Raw genomic sequence first — 19305 nt, 5'->3', positions numbered from 1 at the left:
CTCTTAAGCACTTTTGAAAATATTACCTCTTGTTCTTACCATTGCTTCTCTGGTATTAACAGAATGAGAAATCCTTCCTTTAAGACTGAAAAATAATCTCATAAGTAGTCAAAAGAAATACAGCTGTTTAACAGCACACATTTTGAAAAACAGTTTGGGGGCTCTTTTTAGGTTTGAAAAGCACAGTATAAATGTAAGCTATCATTTATTTAAAAAAATAAAAATAAAAAAGTCTTCACACCACAAAAGCTTAGATCAATAAAAAACACCACAAATCTTTGTACTTTTTCCAAAGTACATAGTAAATTTATATCTTTAAAGGTGACTTGTGAAGCATAACATAGCTTGTCCAGTTTTTCTTTATGATGGATAAAGAAAGCCTGAAAGTTTTTGTTTTTAATTACAAAAATAATCTGCTTGATTTTATTTACATTAGAAATCAAAGTCCTGTCTGGTTTTGAGGACTTCATAATGACTGTGAAAAGTTAAAGCAATAGGGACATTTATAAGAACGAAGAACAAAAACATTAAGTCATCAGAAAGGCAAGAGATTTTTTGTCAAACTGTTTTAAAGCTTTGTTTTTTCTTTGGTCTTGTTAATACATATTTTAACTTCAGTGATGAACATTTTGGAGAAAGCAAGCCTTTGTTAAAGTTTCAATCCTTGCTCCTTCCAAAGATGTTTGAGTATACGGTAAATATCCCAGAGAGCTCTCAGATGATTGTACCTAATTTTTTTGGAGAACAAACTTGATATTCCTGATCCAGGCAAAAATAAGCCAAAATTAATTAAAAAAAAAAAAGCCTGAAGACACATTGGTTTATACTATATCTCATAAAAAGTGACAAAAGGCACACAAGCCCCACTTAAAAGAAATCCTTTACAAGTCACTTTTTTAAAGGATGAAAGTCTGATTCAGCTGGAAAGAGGATTTTCCTCTTTCTTTAAAAAAAAAAATAAGATTGGTATATTCATGATTTTAGTAGAAGCACTTTGCAGAGATAGTGAGTCAAGAAAGTGGAAGAATTGTATGTAATCTGTTAATTTGTTTTTAAAGCCCCAAAGCCCTTCTGGTCACTAATGGGTATGGCTGACTCATAGTGCAAATGGTTAATTGTATTAACAGCCATTACTGATCTACAGTTTCTTTCTTCATCTGTAATATACACAATTTTAAGAGGAAGAAAAATTCCCAGTTTTCCATTTCCTTGCAATGCTGATTTATGCAAGGTTCTCAGATACGTTAACATTCAAATCCCATAGAAAAGATTACAATTATACACTGAAATCTTCTTGGTTAACTATGAAGCAGTGGGGGCAAAAGACATATCTGACTTCAAGACAAAGCTTGATAAGTTTATGGAGGAGATGATATGATCGGATGGCTTAATTTTGGCAATTAATTGATCTTCGACTAGTAGCGGAAGATATGCCCAATGGCCTGTGATGGGATGTTAGATGGGGTGGGATCTGAGTTACTACAGAGAATTCTTTCCTGGGTGTCTGGTTGGTGAGTCTTGCCCACATGCTCAGGGTTTAGCTGATCACCATATTTGGGGTCGGGAAGGAATTTTCCCCCAGGGCAGATTGGCAGAGGCCCTGGGTGTTTTTCACCTTCCTCTGCAGCGTGGGGCACGGGTCACTTGCTGGAGGATTCTCTGCACCTTGAAGTCTTTAAACCACGATTTGAGGACTTCAATAGCTCAGACATAAGTTAGGGGTTTGTTACAGGAGTTGGTGGGTGAGATTCCATGGCCTGCGTTGTACAGGAGGTCAGACTAGATGATCATAATGGTCCCTTCTGACCTTAAAGTCTACGATTCTAAGGGGTTATTAAAAAAATTAAAAATTCTCTGTGAAAATGACTTAAGTTTATGAACACATTTTTTCTTTTTTAAAGGTATGGAGAAAGAAAAAGTATGAGCACTGAACGGTATGTATGATAATGTTAGTATCTAAAAAATGATGACATTAATCACTAACTTAACTAAAACTAATCAATGTAAAATAATGTAGTTGAGTCATCACATTTATTTGACTTGTTGCCTGATCTACTGATTGTGTATTATTTATATCGATTACTTACTAATTCCCCATTAACATTCTGAGGCTTGGTAGATTCTTGTCCCAAGATCAGGCCCAGTAGCATTAGAATTACTGTTCAGCTGAAAACCCCAGTGTGCACAGTTGCAACACGCACACTTAGGAAAAGCTTTTTAAATTTGAAATAGTTTTATTAACACAATTAGTAAAGTCACAAACACTCCAACCCAGCAAGGTAGATAAAGATAATACAGAATGTTTGTCTGAGCAACCACTAAAGGACAAAAAGGATCCAAAATGTTAGTTGTCATTCTCACTGGTCACCATCATTACCAGTAGTCATCAGCCTGACATCTCCCAAAAGTTACATCTCCCAAGGCACACCGACTGAGATACAATTTAATAATGTGTTACACTGACTCCACTATGCCTAATGCATATTCAGTAGGGATTTCTCTCCTTTTTCTTATTTGTATTTCCTCACCCTACTAATGTTGGGGGGTGCCCTTTTTCCATATGTTACTAGTCTGTTTACCTCAAGCTTATTAGCATATATGTCAATTAGTTACCATGGCAGTCCTGTGGTCAGACATATGCTGATGTTCCTAATTTAAAATATCCCAAGTTGGTATAAACTAGCATCTTGTGGTTATCGGTCAGCAGTTCAGTCATTATACAGCATTCTTTCTTGTGATATCTTATGATCATAGAATATCAGAGTTGGAAGGGACCTCAGGAGGTCATCTAGTCTAACTCCCTGCTCAAAGCAGGACCAGTCCCCAATTTTTGCCCCAGATCCCTAAATGGCCCCCTCAAGGATTGAACTCATAACCCTGGGTTTAGCAGGCCAATGCTCAAACCACTGAGCTATCCCTCCCCCCTCGAGGTCAGTGTAAGGTCGAAAGCTTGTCTCTTTCATCAACAGCATTTGGTCTAATAAAAGACATTACCTCACCCACCTTGTCTCTCTAGTTTTTAGAGATATTATTTCCATTTGTTATAATTCATTAATTATACATCTGGGGAAAGAAATAAAATACTTCTTATTAAAGGAAGCCTCTATGTTCATAGAATATCAGGGTTGGAAGGGACCTCAGGAGGTCATCTAGTCCAACCCCCTGTGCAAAGCAGGACCAATCCTCAATTTTTTGCTGTAGATCCCTAAATGGCCCCCTCAAGGATTGAACTCATAACCCTGGGTTAAGCAGGCCAATGCTGAAACCACTGAGCTATGCCTCCCCAGCTAGGGTTACTCCTGGTTAGCTGTTTATGCTAAGGCTTTTGGACCTTATGTCTTGTTTAGCTCAGCTATTAGGCCTTGTAGGCTTATTATTTATTACTTAACTTATACCAAGACCTTACCTAGCAATACATATACCTGTAGAGGCTAAGACATCAGATAGTACAATCCTATAATGTTAGTTGATATTTTATGTGTATTAGGAGAGCTAAGTTTATGTTTAGTAACTTTACTACATAAGAGTCAAACTTCCTGTCCTTGCCTTCAGGGTCCTGCATAACTTTTTTCCTACCAGTTTTCCACCCTCCATTCCACCTGATTGCTTTAAATGAGAAGAAAGCATCAGGTTTCTTTTCTTAGGTCATCATCTAGGGTGAAAGTGTGGGGCTTCTGACATTACCTAAGAAGTAAGTAAACATCAGTGTAAGCAGCTCTGTGTATTTATAGATATGCAGATATATATGGATTGGTCTTGTGCTCCAGTGGAGCATCTAAATTATTTCCTTTTCTGCTAAACTGTTCTGACTATACTCTAAAGGAGTATTTATCTTTTGCCCCATAAAATGTATACTATCAACAGCAACTTGTTTTTTCTCTTGATGCTGATATAACTTCTCCAGATGTAAGCTATAGGTTTGGTGAACTCCAATAGCAGTTCACAAAGTATTTGTGTATAGTGACAAAAATTTTAAAAGTGTCTTAGGCCTGGGCTTCACTAGGGTATTGTGTACCAGTGTAGATATGCTGTTATAGATACCACCCGTGACTGTCAATGGTGCAGCTTCCCCAGGTATCTCCTGAGTCCCAGACCAGTGACTTTTGTTCTCTTCTCCTTAAATTCTGCTAGTCTCCAAGCAAATCAATTTGACTTTTCCACCCTGATATAATCCCATATCTGAAATCTCAGTCATGTGTTCACCACCTTTGACACTTTCCTGCCCCCAATTCACCTTCTGCTCAGGATCTCACTGATTTTTTCAAAGAGAAAACTGACAAAATCCAACATGACCTCATCTTTCCCTTCTTCCAGTCTCTCCTCTTCCCCTGTTATCCACACCAAGATTTCCTGTCTACTTTTCTCCATCAATTCCTTTGCCTGTCCTAGAAACCTTTCACCCCTTGTGCGTCCAGCCTGTGCACTGAATGAGGCGGCTCCTGCAGAAAAAATAGTTTGCGATCATGTAATTAAAGACTGTATCACAATACATACACACCAGGTGGAAAGCTTAAGGTTGCACAAGCAACTGTAAATGTAGCATTTCCTAACTGTCATGTGCTTAATTTTATAATGTAAAGTTCTTTAAACGTAGGTTGGGGTTTTTTTGTGTGCGTCCTCCTTGTTTTTTTTTAAAGGAAAATAACAAAATCTATTTTGTATAACTGTAACAAACACTCTGTTATGCATCAGCAGCCATGTTTGAATCCTGAAAATTCTACACAGTTTGAGGTATAGGATTATGTTAGCTATGAGAAGGAGAAGATGGTTATCCCACAGGGATGATGGGCAACTGGCAGCCATATGCTGGATCTGAATAGGGTGACCAGATAGCAACTGTGAAAAAACGGGACAGGGTGTGGGGGGTAATAGGTGCCTATGTAACCCTTCTGCCCGTCAGAGTTGGCAGCAACAAGGGCCGGGTTCAATATCTAGGGGATCCATTCCAATAACACAATGCAAACCGGCTCGAGCCCCCACCCAGTGACCTGGGACAAATACATACCACCCCCGCTGGGCGCCACCCAGAGGCAATACTTCCCCTCTCGCAAGCACCTAGTCTGAGTGTAGCAAAAAGCCTTTTAATAACAGAGAGAAACAATGTGGCATTATGTTGGGGAAACACCACCAACAGGATTCATAACACAACCCATGAGCAAAAAAACCCACCCCAAGCAAATTGGGGCATGCCCTTTCCCTTTGGTTCTTGAGTCCAGCAACCCCAAATCACCCAAAGTCCCAAAAGTCCAATGACCCAAAAGTCTCTGTCCATGGTCAGGGCAGCCCCAGAGTTCGAAAGTTTATCTGCAGAGCTTTACCTCCCAACCTGGGTGGAGATGGGGGTGGGGGTAAAAGGCACCTTACATGATCTGAAGCGGACCGCCCCACAGCTCCCTAGGCCTTCGCTTCGTTCCACCAGCCGCCCCACGAACTGCTTTGCTCAGCTCCGCTCCACAGCCCACAAGCAGCTCCCGCCGTCCCACGAACTGCTCCGTTCCGTGTCCCACCAGCAGCTCCCGCCGTCCCATGAACTGCTCCCCCAGCCTGTCCACAAGGCACTCCAGCCGTCCCGCAAACTGCTCCACAGTATATCTTCAGGCTCCCCCACTACTTAACACAACGCTCAGTGATTTCAGCTCTTAGTCAGTTCAGCTCTTTGGTGAATTCAGCTTGTAGTAGAGGAGCCTCAGTGCTGGTGTACCATTAGCCCAAAGTGAGCTCAGCAGCCTGTAACTAGACTCCTAATGGAATCAAAATTAGCTCTGATATTCTACAGTGGAGAGAGGAGGAAGTGCAACTAGCATGTAAGGCCCTCACCAAGGGGCCCATGCCACCAAGTATTAATACCTGTCCCCAGCCTCTCTCAATTCACAGAGTTTTGGAACCCATGACCCTTGCCTAGCGAGTGCTACTTAGTTGATGGTGAGTCCCTCCATCATAACAAAAGGCCAACTACAGTTCCAAGCACAGTTCCCATAGTCAGGGTAATAACAATTTATTCTTTCTGCCCCAATAACAGAGACACTGGGGATCCCACAGCAGCCAAAGTGACCATTTGGGCAGCTATGGCCTCATTCTAGGCGGGGTGGGTGTGCCTATGCAAATGAGATCGGCCCCTGAAGTTCTTTTCCACAACTTGCCACACCTCACCACCAGATGTCAGGGTGGAGTTCACCCTGACACTGCTTACACCTATATAAGAAAAAGTCCCAAAAAACGGGACTGTCCCTATAAAAACGGGACATCTGGTCACCCTACATCTGGGTAGTTGTGGAGAGCCTGGCCCATACTCAGGAGGTGTGGAAGGACTTCTTTCTGTGTGGAAAGAGTGAGAAATGGGCTAATGTGGCCATGTGCTCTCTGGGGCAGAGTGGGATAGGCAAGGTAGTTCAACTCACATGGCCCGCTCTTTTTCTCTGAGAGATAGGAGTTTAGCTCCTGCTCCCTGATGCTCTCAGTTGGGGGAGGGATGAGCTACTGGGAGTATGTGCTTGATTGGGCTCCCTGTCCATCCCGCTCACACTTCAACAGCTCTAGCAGCAACTTGATGTTCCCAGTGCAGAGTGTGGTGCTGCTGCTTTAGGAGCATTGTAGGCCCAACTTTAGAATGTTCATGTTCAGTTATTATTTTGGCAGCATGCCATCATATTTTGAGAAATGTAAGTTACAACAGGGAAATGGCAATTTTAACAATTTATATATCAGCCAAACATGAACACAAATTGGACAAGAAAAAGACACATCTCTAGCACAAGGACTTTCTCACTGCCAAATAGCAAAAGACTATTGCAAAAAATGGAGGTGTAAGAGCTTCTCAATGGAAAGAATCTTTTACAATCGAAAGCGTTAGACAACCATGAGTGTCACTACCAATTCCCTCTATAATCACGAGACCAGCCTTCCTTTCACATTATCACTGAGAGCCCAGATACACACTTGAAAAGGTAAGTAAGTATACCCTGGAAAGGTACAGCAAAGACAGAATTAATTAAATTTTTGGCAGAAAGCTAGTTTTTCCTTCTCTGCTACTAGACATAATTACCATAACATCTGTTTCTTAGCACCCGTGTTACAGTCTTTACTTTTGATACTTGGCTCTTGGATTAATTTCCTAATCCTCTCTTCCTTCCAATGTTACACAACACTATGCGGAGAAGCTTATATACAAATGTTTTGGCTGGCTCCATGAATTCAGTTGGTATTAGCATTCTGTCTTGTATATATTTAAGCATTTATCAACCTAAATCTCATGTCTTTTCAAACACTGCATGAGAAGTGTGACTACAACACCCCATTTCTTTGTTTGGTGGGATTTGCAAACCAATTTTGTGCAGTTGTTAAATGTACATATATGTTTCTGTTTAATATAAATATACATCCTGACTTTAAAAAAAAACCCTCAAACCCACAAAACTTTCTTGTTAAACTGTTCATGAAAAATTTTAAATCTTAAGGATGCATCATTTCAAAATGCATGTTGGGGAAAAAATGACTAATCTGTGTGTTCATTTAGGACATTCAGTGAAATTAACACAGTAGAAGAGCAATACCGCTTGTGTCAAGAACTTTGCAGAGATCTCGCTCAGGATCTGCAGAAAGAAGGACTTAAGGTATTTAAATCATTCTTTTCTTATTTAAAAAAAAATCAACCTCTTTGCACTATCAGGTCCCAGGTCCGCAGTGCCCTCTGTTAGCGGTAATGCTTTCTGCATTATCATGCCCTACCTTCTGGCTTCAAGGGATTCTGTTATTTTGTTCATTGATGATTAGAATAATTTAGAACAAAATTGCATTTAGCTTCAGGGGGCTATCTTGTGAGATCCTTTAAGAAGTGAAACCAATTCACCAAGTTATTTAGCATATCGTACATGTTGTTCTAAAAGCTATGTTAATTAAAAGAAGGAGTAGTAGAGCTGCATAAAAAATGGATTGCCTGCAGCCTTACTGTGGCCAAGCATGTAAATTGTAAAGCATTGAAAGGATGTATTCCTCCTTGTCTTATCATTAGTAAATATACAGATTCACTGTATACACTGAATTTTTACTTATTTTCTGGGAGGAACACTTCAGTTATTCAACAGGGATCTTTATTGGTAAAGCAAAGAGTAGCATTCAGAGATTCCTAAAGGTACCAATGAGTCCTCTTCAGCCATGGAAGGTTGTTGCGACACAAGGATATGGAATGATAGCATGGAGAAAAAGCTTCTGTATTGACAAACAAAGGGTAAACTTGTCTAAAGCTCTGAAATGACTTGGCCTACATCCCATTGTTTGCAGTGCTCCTAAGCCTTTAAGTGCTTTTAAAAGAGTTACCCAAACTCTTGGAGTTGGAAGAGAGATATGGTAACTACTTTTAGCTTATCACTTTACAAACACATTTTCAAGTGATTGGGATTTACGGTGCACTTATTGAATTGCATGTGCACACTTGCCTGTACAAATATTAGGGCAGATTCTCTGCCTTGTTCTGCTCCCTTTGCACCACTCAAGTGATATAAAGGGAGCAGAGGCGTTGGAGATCCTTAACTGGGCATCCCCGAAGCAAACAAGAGACCCTAGTAGATGTAGACTTGACATAGCTGGCATCTGCCCTTCATCTCCCAGTCCAGGAGATACATGGGAGGTGGGTAGAGACTGGGGAAGTGGCCAGAGTACATTAGCAGTATGCATCTGACAGATAGAGATAGCCAGCTGGTGCAGGTTAGAGCAGCCCCCAGCTACTCCGCTCTGGCAGCAGGCTATAGCTAGGCAGAGAATCTTATGATAACAGGCTCCATTATAGCACACCATCCATGCTGTGTCCAGCACAAGTTGGATGCAGCAGTGAATCTAGCCCCCTGCTTTAAAGCCATTGTTTAGACACTGAAGTAGAGTTCAGCTAGGTGAAAAAAGACTTCACTTTAAAAATTCTTCAGTACCATGTATGTTAAGTGTTTTATTTGTTTTCTAGGGTAAAACCGTTACCTTGAAACTGAAGAATGTGAATTTTGAAGTAAAAACAAGAGCTTCCACAGTGCTCTCTGCTGTTTCTACTGAAGAAGAAATATTTGCTGTTGCTAAAGATATGCTAAGGACAGAAATTGATGGTGTTGCCCCTCACCCTTTGCGGCTAAGACTTATGGGTAAAATATTTATAACTTTTTTGTTTCCTTTTTAGGGCAAGATCCCCAAGTCCCTCAGATCAAGCATGCTACACACCTGGGAACGGGTGGCATAGTTGGTTTTACCCTCCCCCCAATAATCTCGAGAGCAAAGCCCCTGATGCATGTTAGAGCAGTTTCAGGGTTGCTCTAACTTGTCCTGGTGGATAGTGGGTCCCAGGGAGTTGCTCCACCAGCTGAGATTGCCTCCTCCCCAGCCACTGCCTACATTGGAACACCCTTATGCCAATATTGAGGTGCCATCCTGTGACATGGGAATCCTCAGCTTTGCCTCCTTAAAGTTTTTAAGTCTCCTTTGCACTGCATCAGGGAAGAGTTGAGTATATGGCTCTATATTTTTGACAGAGGAATGGCCTAAATTATGGTGTTTATAACTTGGTGGTGCTATATTTTGTCTGAAGTTATAATTTCTTGCTGAAATAAATAGTATTTGTTTATTCTAAATGTAAATAGTCCACTATTCCTTTAAAAAAAAAAAGTAATATCCCAGTTTTAAGAAAAAGTTCAAAGAATAAATATTTTAATGGAAAATTTCATGCCAGAGACTCTAGCCAGTAGGAACAGAAGCACATAAAACAGGGTAAAATGGGGCCCAACTGGGCCCAGGCTGCTCCCCAGCTAAACCCAAATTTTTGAAGGGGACACTCCACACTCATTCTGGGACCAATGGGATCCATGCAGTGCCACCCCTTCTCTCCTCCCATACCGCATGGTCTTTGGGAAGAATTGTAGAGAGGAGCCAGCAAGAGACTCCAGCCTCTAGGAGCAGAAGCAGCCGAAGCAGGGACCTCTGAACATTCAGAGAACTTTCTACAGTTTTGACTGGACTTGCTCTGCCCTTTGCTGATTGGTCCTTTGCTCCAGCGCATCCTCTCAGTTGCAGTCTCTTCACCTCAGCTTCACTCCACACCTACCCATCTTACTCAGTTCTACCCTGCACCCCTCAACCTCCTTCCCTTCCCATTTAGCTGATCCCCCTCCTAACTAAATCCATTCCCTCAACCCCACCAAAAGCTGTGGAACTAACGTGACATCTTCTGTCATCACATTGATGACTCTGCTTGTGTGTCAAGCCTCTTCCCTGTGTCTGTCTTGTCTATTTAGATTGTAAGCTCTTGGAGGCAGGGACTGTCTGCTACTGTTTGTATTGTCCCTAGCACAATCAGGCCTCATTCTCGGTTGGCCCTTAGGCGCTGCAATAAACATGATTACTAATTACTGGCATCCAGAAATAAACAACTTTAGAATTTAACTTTCCACATGACTACGTGATGTTTATGGTATCACATGATATTGCAATGTGGTGTTTTAAGGGCACTGAAATTCCTAGTAAACTTGAAATAGCTGGCAAATCTTCAGGACTGGTAGTAAAATTGTAATTGCTTTGTGATCAGCTGCTAACACATGTACATAATACAGTTTCTGTTATAAGATACCTATTTATATTGAGTGGCTTTGTTTTGCAAAACTTTTTGATGCCCATTAGTGTTAATTAAGTTTTAGTTTTATTTGTCAGTTACAATTACATTTTTATTTGTCTTGTTTGTCATGTTCAGGTATACGAGTATCAGGGTTTCTAAATGAAGAAGAAAAGAAATACCAACAGAGGAGCATTATCAATTTCTTAAAGCCAGGAAAACAAGCAAATGCTTCTCTGCTTCAGCCAGGGAAATCCAGCCATGAACATTTTACAAAAGCTTCAGAAACATCTCACAGAGAGAGTTTTTTTGATAAAAAGCGAGCTGCAAGGCAACAAAGCAACCAGGAGCTTCTTATAAACAAACCTGCAAACAAGCAGAACTCACATGATATAAAATCATCAGTAAATACTATGGAAGAAACAAATGATGCCATAGGCTCAGAGAATTTGAATGAGTGTCATAGCCTCACTTGCCCTGTTTGCTTGAAGGAGCAAAGAGACAGCAATTTAGAAGCACTTAACAGACATATTGACAAGTGCCTCAATGGGACATTGGTAAAAGATAATGCAGAAATATCAACGAGTGAGAATTCATGGGAAAATGCATATCATTTTTCTCCTGACAATAAAGAGAAAATATTTGAAATGTGTCAAAAAAATAAAATGAACAAATCAGTGGATACAGTACAGTTAACAAAAGTAGCTGACAACTCTACTAGCAGTAACACAGAAGCATTCCATAAAGTAGTAGCTAATACTAGCAAGGAAAGAGAGCATAGTCTGCTTAGTGAAACTGCTAGCAACATGTACCTAGAACAGAATTTTTCTTCCAAAATCATTTCATTGGAAAATGCAGAATACTTTGAAAAGTCTGAATGTACACAAGAAACTCAGCCTTCCTACTCCTCTGGAGCCCTCAGAGACAATGTTCTGGTTTGTCCAGTTTGTAACGTGGAACAAAAAACAACTGACCTTTCATTGTTCAACAGGCATGTGGATGTTTGCTTAAATAAAGGCATTATCCAGGAGTTGACAGAGCAAATAGTTTATCCAGTTAAGAGTCAAATTATGGAAAATTCAAAGTCAGTTGGTGAGTATTTAAGTTAAGAATGTCACCTTTTAAAATTGCCCCATCCAATATACAATAGGATTTTTAAGGAATGTGTTGTACATTTTAGGGTTCTGAGTCTGGTAGAGCTATTGAATTTTAAGAAGACCTGTGTAAAGGGGTTGGCTATTTCCATTTGAAAAATACCAAATTCCTTTGTATGACATGAATCAGTTTGGTGTATTATGGGTTTCAGAGTAACAGCTGTGTTAGTCTGTATTTGCAAAAAGAAAAGGAGTACTTGTGGCATCTTAGAGACTAACCAATTTATTTGAGCATAAGCTTTCGTGAGCTACAGCTAGCTCACTTCATCGGATGCTTTCACTTCACGAAAGCTTATGCTCAGATAAATTGGTTTCAGAGTAACAGCCGTGTTAGTCTGTATTCACAAAAAGAAAAGGAGTACTTGTGGCACCTTAGAGACTAACCAATTTATTTGAGCATAAGCTTTCGTGAGCTACAGCTCACTAGTATGCATCCAATGAAGTGAGCTGTAGCTCACGAAAGCTTATGCTCAAATAAATTGGTTAGTCTCTAAGGTGCCACAAGTACTCCTTTTCTTTTTGTGAATACAGACTAACACGGCTGTTTCTCTGAAACCAATTTATCTGAGCATAAGCTTTCGTGAAGTGAAAGCATCCGATGAAGTGAGCTAGCTGTAGCTCACGAAAGCTTATGCTCAAATAAATTGGTTAGTCTCTAAGATGCCACAAGTACTCCTTTTCTTTTTGGTGTATTAGTTTGCCACTAATTGGCTTGCTTTTACTTTGTCTTTTTGATTATGGAGAGTTAACTTTGGAATTGGCTCAATAAATAGGACAAGATTAGAAACCTACGACTAGTATTTAGGAAACTGTTCAAATGTGCGTCCTTTCTGATCCAGCATGAGAAAGTTGCCAAGCATATTTATAAAGCTATAATAGCAGCATTATACTATATGTGACTGTTTTTACAAAGATGATTTCCTAAAATACTGGTGTAGATCTCCCTAGCTATGCAGGCAAGTTGTGGTATAGAAGAAATGCTGTATATTAGTGAAGATTTTTTAATAGTTTTATTCCCAGAAAGACCAACAGTGTAAAACAAACATGAATTTCAGTAGGCCATCTTGGAAATCAACAGCATTACATTCTGTTACAGAAATCTGTGATCACATTCAAATTTATTCCTTAATTTGTTATTGGGCTAAAGGGCTTTTTTGTTTTTACTTATTTTGAATATAATTGACAGTACTAAGGAAATGATCAAATGTTATCTGCTTGGTAAAAGATTCAATCCAACTGCTTCAGAAAATAATAGGAAGGAAATTCTTCATCTAGAACTTTCCTCCTAAAAGTTCTGCTAGTCATGCAGCTCCCTGCTGTGCTCATAGTGTGTTTAAATAATTTATTTTGATGTTCACAATTGTTCTTTAGGAAGCATGGGCAGAGGACATCAATATATGAATCCCACAACAGGAACAAAAAGGTACGATAGATCTCCTCAAGCGTCCATGTACTTGTGTTTGAAAGTCAAGCTAGCAAACTATTCAGTGTTGTAAAAGTTACTTTAGGTGGTTTTATATTTGTTTGTTTTTGGCTTTTTGGTGGGTGTTTTGCTTTGTTTGTTCCTAATGTGTTCTTTTTTTATTTTAGGCCTGGACTAATGACACCACAGTCAACACCAAAGAAAGCCAAACCAAGTACTTCCAAACACACGATTGAAACATTTTTAAAATGATGGTGTAACACTTTATCATATATGAAGAATTTCATAATCAGTGTTTTATTATTCAAATTAGTTTGGTGCAGGTGAAGGATTGGACTCTGATACTTGTCACTTTGGAACCCCTGTAAACCTCCGCTGGAGGAATACAACATTTGAGACAAAATAATAAGTGATCCACCAGGGACCAGAGCATTGAATTAATTTTCCACTCAAATCATTTTTTCACAATAGTTTTTGTCTAAAATTATATCTGTGGAAAAAAGAGCATGCTAAGAGCGGGCTTTGTTTTATCTTGACATAGTGGACACTCAGGGTATGGAAGTCACCAGCAATTCAACTTAGGTTGCTAGTGACCGATAGTTAATACATGATGATTGTTTGTTAACCAGTGTGAAATGAGGTTGGATTGAATTCAGTTTCTGGTGGCCAGATATCCACAGCACAAAACAACTGGTACTCATTGATGTCCCTGTTGATATTCTCCATAGGATTGGACCCCAAATCCAACTCTCATTGAAGTCAGTGGAAAGCCTGCCACTGACTTCTGTAGGAACTGATGGGCCAGGTGTGTAGGGCTCAGTCCTGAACAGTGTTTGGCACTCTTGTGGTATGTTGAGTGACCTCAACACCCACTGACTACAAACACCTTGCAGGATCAACCCCTTCGATGAGCATGGAGTGTGAGAGACCCCCAGAATAGGTATGGGGTGTACTGGCTGTGCCTCACTGGTTCTGGAGATAGAGAGAGCTTCAGATTCCTATGCAGTTGTCAAACCAGCACCTTTCAAAAGCAAATTCACTTTAAGAAAAGTTAAGGATAAACTAGTACAGTGACAATGTGACTGATGTGCAAATATGTATGACATTGAAATAATAATCCTGAATATATTAAGACAGGAAATAACCTTCCTTCTTTTGCTCACATTTTTCTCTTTGAAGAGACATAGTTTATGAAAAATACTTTTTGTAGTTTCTTATAAACCATGTTTTTATGAATATATGTAAGGGGGGAAAGCTGTAAGGTACACTTATGTATTTAAAATACTCTATTTACATTCTTTACTTCCCAAAAATTCAACTGTTTAAATATTTAGTGTCAATTTATAATCAAATATGCTTATAACGTAATATTTTTTCAAGCAAGTCACTTTGTAATAATGAGAGAATTCTTAGAGTTTATTTTTTTAAAAAATCATTAAAATATGAAGTAAAATGGCATCTCAAAAGAAAATATCCACCACAAATAATGCATTTGTGAACATTAGCTATGTGAGGACTTTTTTCCTTTAAAAAAAAAATACAGCTGCTCTGGTTTTATGAATCTGGCTGTCTCTCAATTTACATCTGTTTAAATACAATGTGATAAACCTTTATCTGGATTGCTTGATTACTTTTTTATCTTCTGCTAACATGGGACTTAAGTCAATAAAAAAGTGTAGAAGCCAAGTGTATTTTTCTTTTTCTGAGAATAGCTTTATAGAAGTAGGTTTTACATATGTTGCACGTTGTTAAAGGAGAAGGAAACAACCACAGTTATTTGAACAGATGAAATAAGTTTGTTTTGGCACTGGCAGTTATTTCATCATCCATACAAAAGTGTCATAACTGTTGACATAGAAGCATTATTTCTATATATGGAATAAAATACTAGTGCAAAATTAGTGATTTCTTCACACCTGAAAACTTGGTGAGTTATTCTTTGGTACAAGTATAAAATTTAACTGCATTTAGAAAAGAGATGATATATTTAAAAGGAGAAACTTGGCTTGATTGTTTAATACTTTTCATACACATAATATATTGCTGAATATATAGTCTGAAATAGAACATGTTTTCTATTTTATTTTAATTAGGTTCATGTAGTAAAATAGAGCAATAAGCAATGTGACAAACATCTGCCATGTTTGTTTTCTTGCCCTTTCCCCAGAAAGAGAAGTATGTGCAGGAGGGTATTTTTGTGTAGGATTTTTAATTTAGATACACACAGTTTGCTCTATGTTTGTTAGAGAAGGCAGTGTCACTTTTTTATTTAATTAATTTATTTATTTATATTTTAAGGGAAGTCATTTGCAAGATTGTAGCATCTTACAGATGCACATCTTTTTGAAAAATTCAGTGTGGTGACTCTGAAGAAGAGAGAAATTTCATTTTTCCACTTCTAATCTCTCTCTTTTATATATAATACACAGCGAGAGAGAAAGATTTCTATGTATAGCTAAGTATTGAACTTGTTGGTTTTAAATTAAATATTCCTGTTATACAGGTAGCGACAGAAGATCTTGACCTGAAATTTGCTCTTGTTAACATCCAGGAAGTCCTTTTTAGACAAGTTAGCTTGCATGGATCTAAGCGATGGTAGAGATCATAGAAATGTAGGGCTGGAAAGCACAGTGAGAGATTATCCAGTCCAGCCTCTGCGCTGAGGTAAGACCAAATATATCCCTTCCCTGACAGATGTTTGTCCAACCTGTTCTTAAAAACCTCCAATGACGTGGATTCCACATCCTCCCTTGGAAGCCTATTCTAGAGCATAGCTACCTTGATATCTAACCTAAATCTCCCTTGCTACAGATTGAGCCCATTACTTCTTGTCCTGCCCTCAGTGGACATGGAGAACTAATGATCACCATCCTCTCTATAACAGCCCTTAGCATATTTGAAGACTATTGTCAGGTCTTCCCTCAGTCTTCTTTTCTCAGCACTAAACATGCCCCATTTTTTTACCCTTTCCTCATAGGTCAAGTTTTCTAAACCTTGTATCATTTTTGTTACTTTCTGTAGTATCGCCACATCTTTCTTAAAGTTTGGCTCCCAGAACTGGACACAGTACACCTGAGGCCTGACTTCTGCAGAGCAGAGTGGGACAGTTAACACTCCTGCTAATATGCTCCGGAATATTAGCCCTTTTTGGAACTGTATCACATTGTTGACTCATATTCAATCTGTGATCCACTATACCCCCCAGATCCTTTTCAACAGTTCTACTGTATAACCAGTTATTCCCCATTTTGCAGTTGGGGATATGATTTTATTTTCTTCTTAAGTGAAGTAATTTGCACTTTCCAATTTCATCTTCTTGATTTCAGCTCAGTTCTCTAATTTGTCAAGGTCATTTTTAATTCTAATGTCATCCTCCACAGTGCTTGAAATTCCTCCCAGCCAGGTGTCATACACAAATTTTATCAGCATACTCTCCACTCCACTTTCCAAGTCATTGATGAAAATATTGCCAGACCCAGAAATGACCTCTGAGAGACCCCACTAGGTACACCATCACAGTTTGACAGTGAACCATTGGTAACTACACTGAGTATGGTCTTTCAACAAGCTGTGTACCCACCTTATAGTAATTTCATCTGTACCACATTGTCCCCTTGTGTTGATACCACCAAATATCCATGTAAGAGGAAAGGCTTGGGGAGGGAAGGGGGGTTAATCTTGGTGTAGAAAATGGAGATCTTGAACTGCTCTCCATTCTCAATATGCCCTACTTTTAGTTCTGTAGCTCTTTCACTCAGCTTTCGTGCAATATGAGTTTCTTTCTTTTTACTTAAAATGATAAAAAGAACATTTCTTCTTCTTGAATTCATGTTTCTTTTAGTTGCAAGTGACCGAGTGAAGGGTGAATATTTCATGGCCCTAGCCATGAAAGGCATGAAGAGTTTATACTTTGCACTGCTGCTTCTGAAGAAGAGAAACAAAAAAGCAACAAGCTGAACACTGATGGTTTGGAGGGAATTTGTTGGGGGAAGCATATACTTAGTATGGCTAGCACAAACATAAGGCGAGGTCCTCTTAAGCACAAAGCAGGTTTCAATTATCATGTAAATTAACAGAACCAAATAACGCAGTTGAGTGTAATAGCATTATAACAGCATTGAGTCAATTTAACACATATCTATCTACAGTAAGTTTGTCGTTTGCTTTTTACTTCTAAATTCTGAAGTGTCATCCTAATCTTACCTACAGAATATCTCACCATCATTTGATAATACTATGACTAACTTTGTATAGTTTCTTTTAATTGTCCAGAGTCCATTACAGTAGACTCCCTTTTATCCGACCCTCTGTTACGTGGCTCTCTTTATTAACCGAACAATTAACCGAACAACCAGCACACACAGGTACAGAAGTGGGTGATCTCTCCTGTGGCCACTAGATGGCACTGCAGCCTTGGACTTTCCCATTCTCCATCTTACCCAAATTTGACTATCAGATCTGGCCCAGATCCCAATTCAATCGCATAAATGGGGTTCTGCTGTAGTTGGATTCCTGAATATGCTACGGGTCCAGTCAGTCACCTTCCTTCTGCACCCACCCACGTACCTGATCAGATTGGAGATTTGGAAAGCATTTGATTCTTCCAAAATTGGGGTGATATTCCAACCACTGTTTTGCTTTCTTCCCAGTTCCAAAAGCCACTCTAATTGATGGTAGCTCCAAAGGTGTGGACAGCAGGGGCTGAGTCTGGGCAGCAGTTCCACTCCTGAACTACTGGTAGACTCATACACTGAAATTATTGCTGTATTTACAAATCAACTGAAATCCTTTTCTCTGTCTTCTATCCCAAAGGAGACAAATGTGGGGGATGTCTGTTAGAAGTCATGCTGCCAGGAGAGAGGCCTGGGGAGCAGCCCAGAGGGGGCTCAATACCCACCAAGATGCCCTGGGGCTGGGAACAGATTTCCTCTTGCATGTTTTTGTTCTGAGGGAATCTCACAGCTATGCCCCCATTCACATCGCTATTTATATTACTACAGCACCAATTGGGATCAGGCTCCTTTGTGCTCAACTCTGTTTAAATACCTTTGTTGAGATTTGCCCTGCTCCAAGGAGCTTGTACTCTGATTAAAGACAAGGCACAACAAATGAGCATAACAAATAATAGGAGACAAGGGGTGAGGAGGAAGGAGAAGGACACCAATAATCAGGATAACAAGGCACTGTCGTTACACAAGCTAATAGCGTGTGCATGAATTGATGGTTCTGAATCACGTACATGTAAATGTTATTTCCCTATCAAAATCAAATAATCTGTGCTCCTGCAATTTTTGCTTCTGTCCCCTAATCCCTGTGAAAAGCGACCCAAGGTTCACTTAGTTTTCTATTATTTGTTTGTGTTTGTTCCCTTTCCTTTTTAATAGCCTATCTTCAGCCACCACTCTGCCTAATATTACTAGCTTAGCCACAATTTTTGTAATATAAACTAATGCCTTTAGCTCTCAAAGATAAACCCTGGGCTTCTGGGGCTATGAGCTGCGAAATCCTGGCTCTAGTCTAGGGGCACAGAATGAGGGAGATTTACAGCTACCCCTTTGCCCTGGTACTGTTGGCAGCTACTCACTCAGTCTTCTGGAAGATGCTGAAGCCTTCTGAAATGGTCACTAGCCTGGTGAATTCCATGGCAAGTTCACCTCATTTGGTGCTCTGGTTTTATCATCTTCAAAGTTTGAGCACTTATGACATGGCTGTAATGGAAGCGTTAATTCAGATGACGGAGAGGAATTGTAAACTGGTGCTGTAAGTACTGATTAGAACCTTGAACTAGCAGCCAGTACTCCTGGATTCTATACTCAGCTCTACCCCTGGTTCTTTATGAAGCTGCAAATCCCTACCCTCAGTGGTGCCAATTTCACAAGGTAAACCTTATCGTTTAGATAGTTACTCTTCTTTGGGTTTTACTGTGGGAAATTAATACTCAGACCTGTATTAAATGACCAGTGCCAGGTATAATACAAAAATAAGTCTCCTACTCAAAAGAAACTATTCTGGAATACCTGACTCATAGGAATTTTAAGCAACTGAAAGCAAAACCTTTGTGATTCAGCTGTGACATGGTAAGTCATACATTCTCATCTTTAGATGTTTACTTTCACACTGATTCATTTTTTTTTATTATTTCTGACGTG

At 39.4% G+C, this 19305-nt stretch overlaps 1 protein-coding gene across 10 annotated transcripts in view; it reads left to right on the top strand.

Annotated features, from left to right (window-relative positions):
• POLK (DNA polymerase kappa) overlaps nt 1–19305 on the top strand; it is a 78396-nt gene that overhangs the window by 57659 nt on the left and 1432 nt on the right. For 6 of the 10 annotated variants that reach the window (XM_073344208.1, XM_073344207.1, XM_073344203.1 and 3 more), the window contains 6 exons: nt 1902–1934; nt 7514–7610; nt 8951–9122; nt 10718–11671; nt 13105–13156; nt 13324–13370. In XM_073344208.1, the coding sequence (XP_073200309.1) occupies nt 1902–1934; nt 7514–7610; nt 8951–9122; nt 10718–11671; nt 13105–13156; nt 13324–13370 (1355 nt within the window). Of the gene's footprint in view, nt 1–1901; nt 1935–7513; nt 7611–8950; nt 9123–10717; nt 11672–13104; nt 13157–13323; nt 18234–19305 lie in introns of those variants that run through there. The other 4 variants (XM_073344211.1, XM_073344205.1, XR_012158915.1 and 1 more) reach the window with 3 other exon arrangements.

This window comes from Lepidochelys kempii, chromosome 5, assembly GCF_965140265.1.
Source record: "Lepidochelys kempii isolate rLepKem1 chromosome 5, rLepKem1.hap2, whole genome shotgun sequence".
Classification (NCBI taxonomy): Eukaryota; Metazoa; Chordata; order Testudines; family Cheloniidae; genus Lepidochelys; species Lepidochelys kempii.
This window is presented reverse-complemented; position numbering and strand designations above follow the sequence as displayed.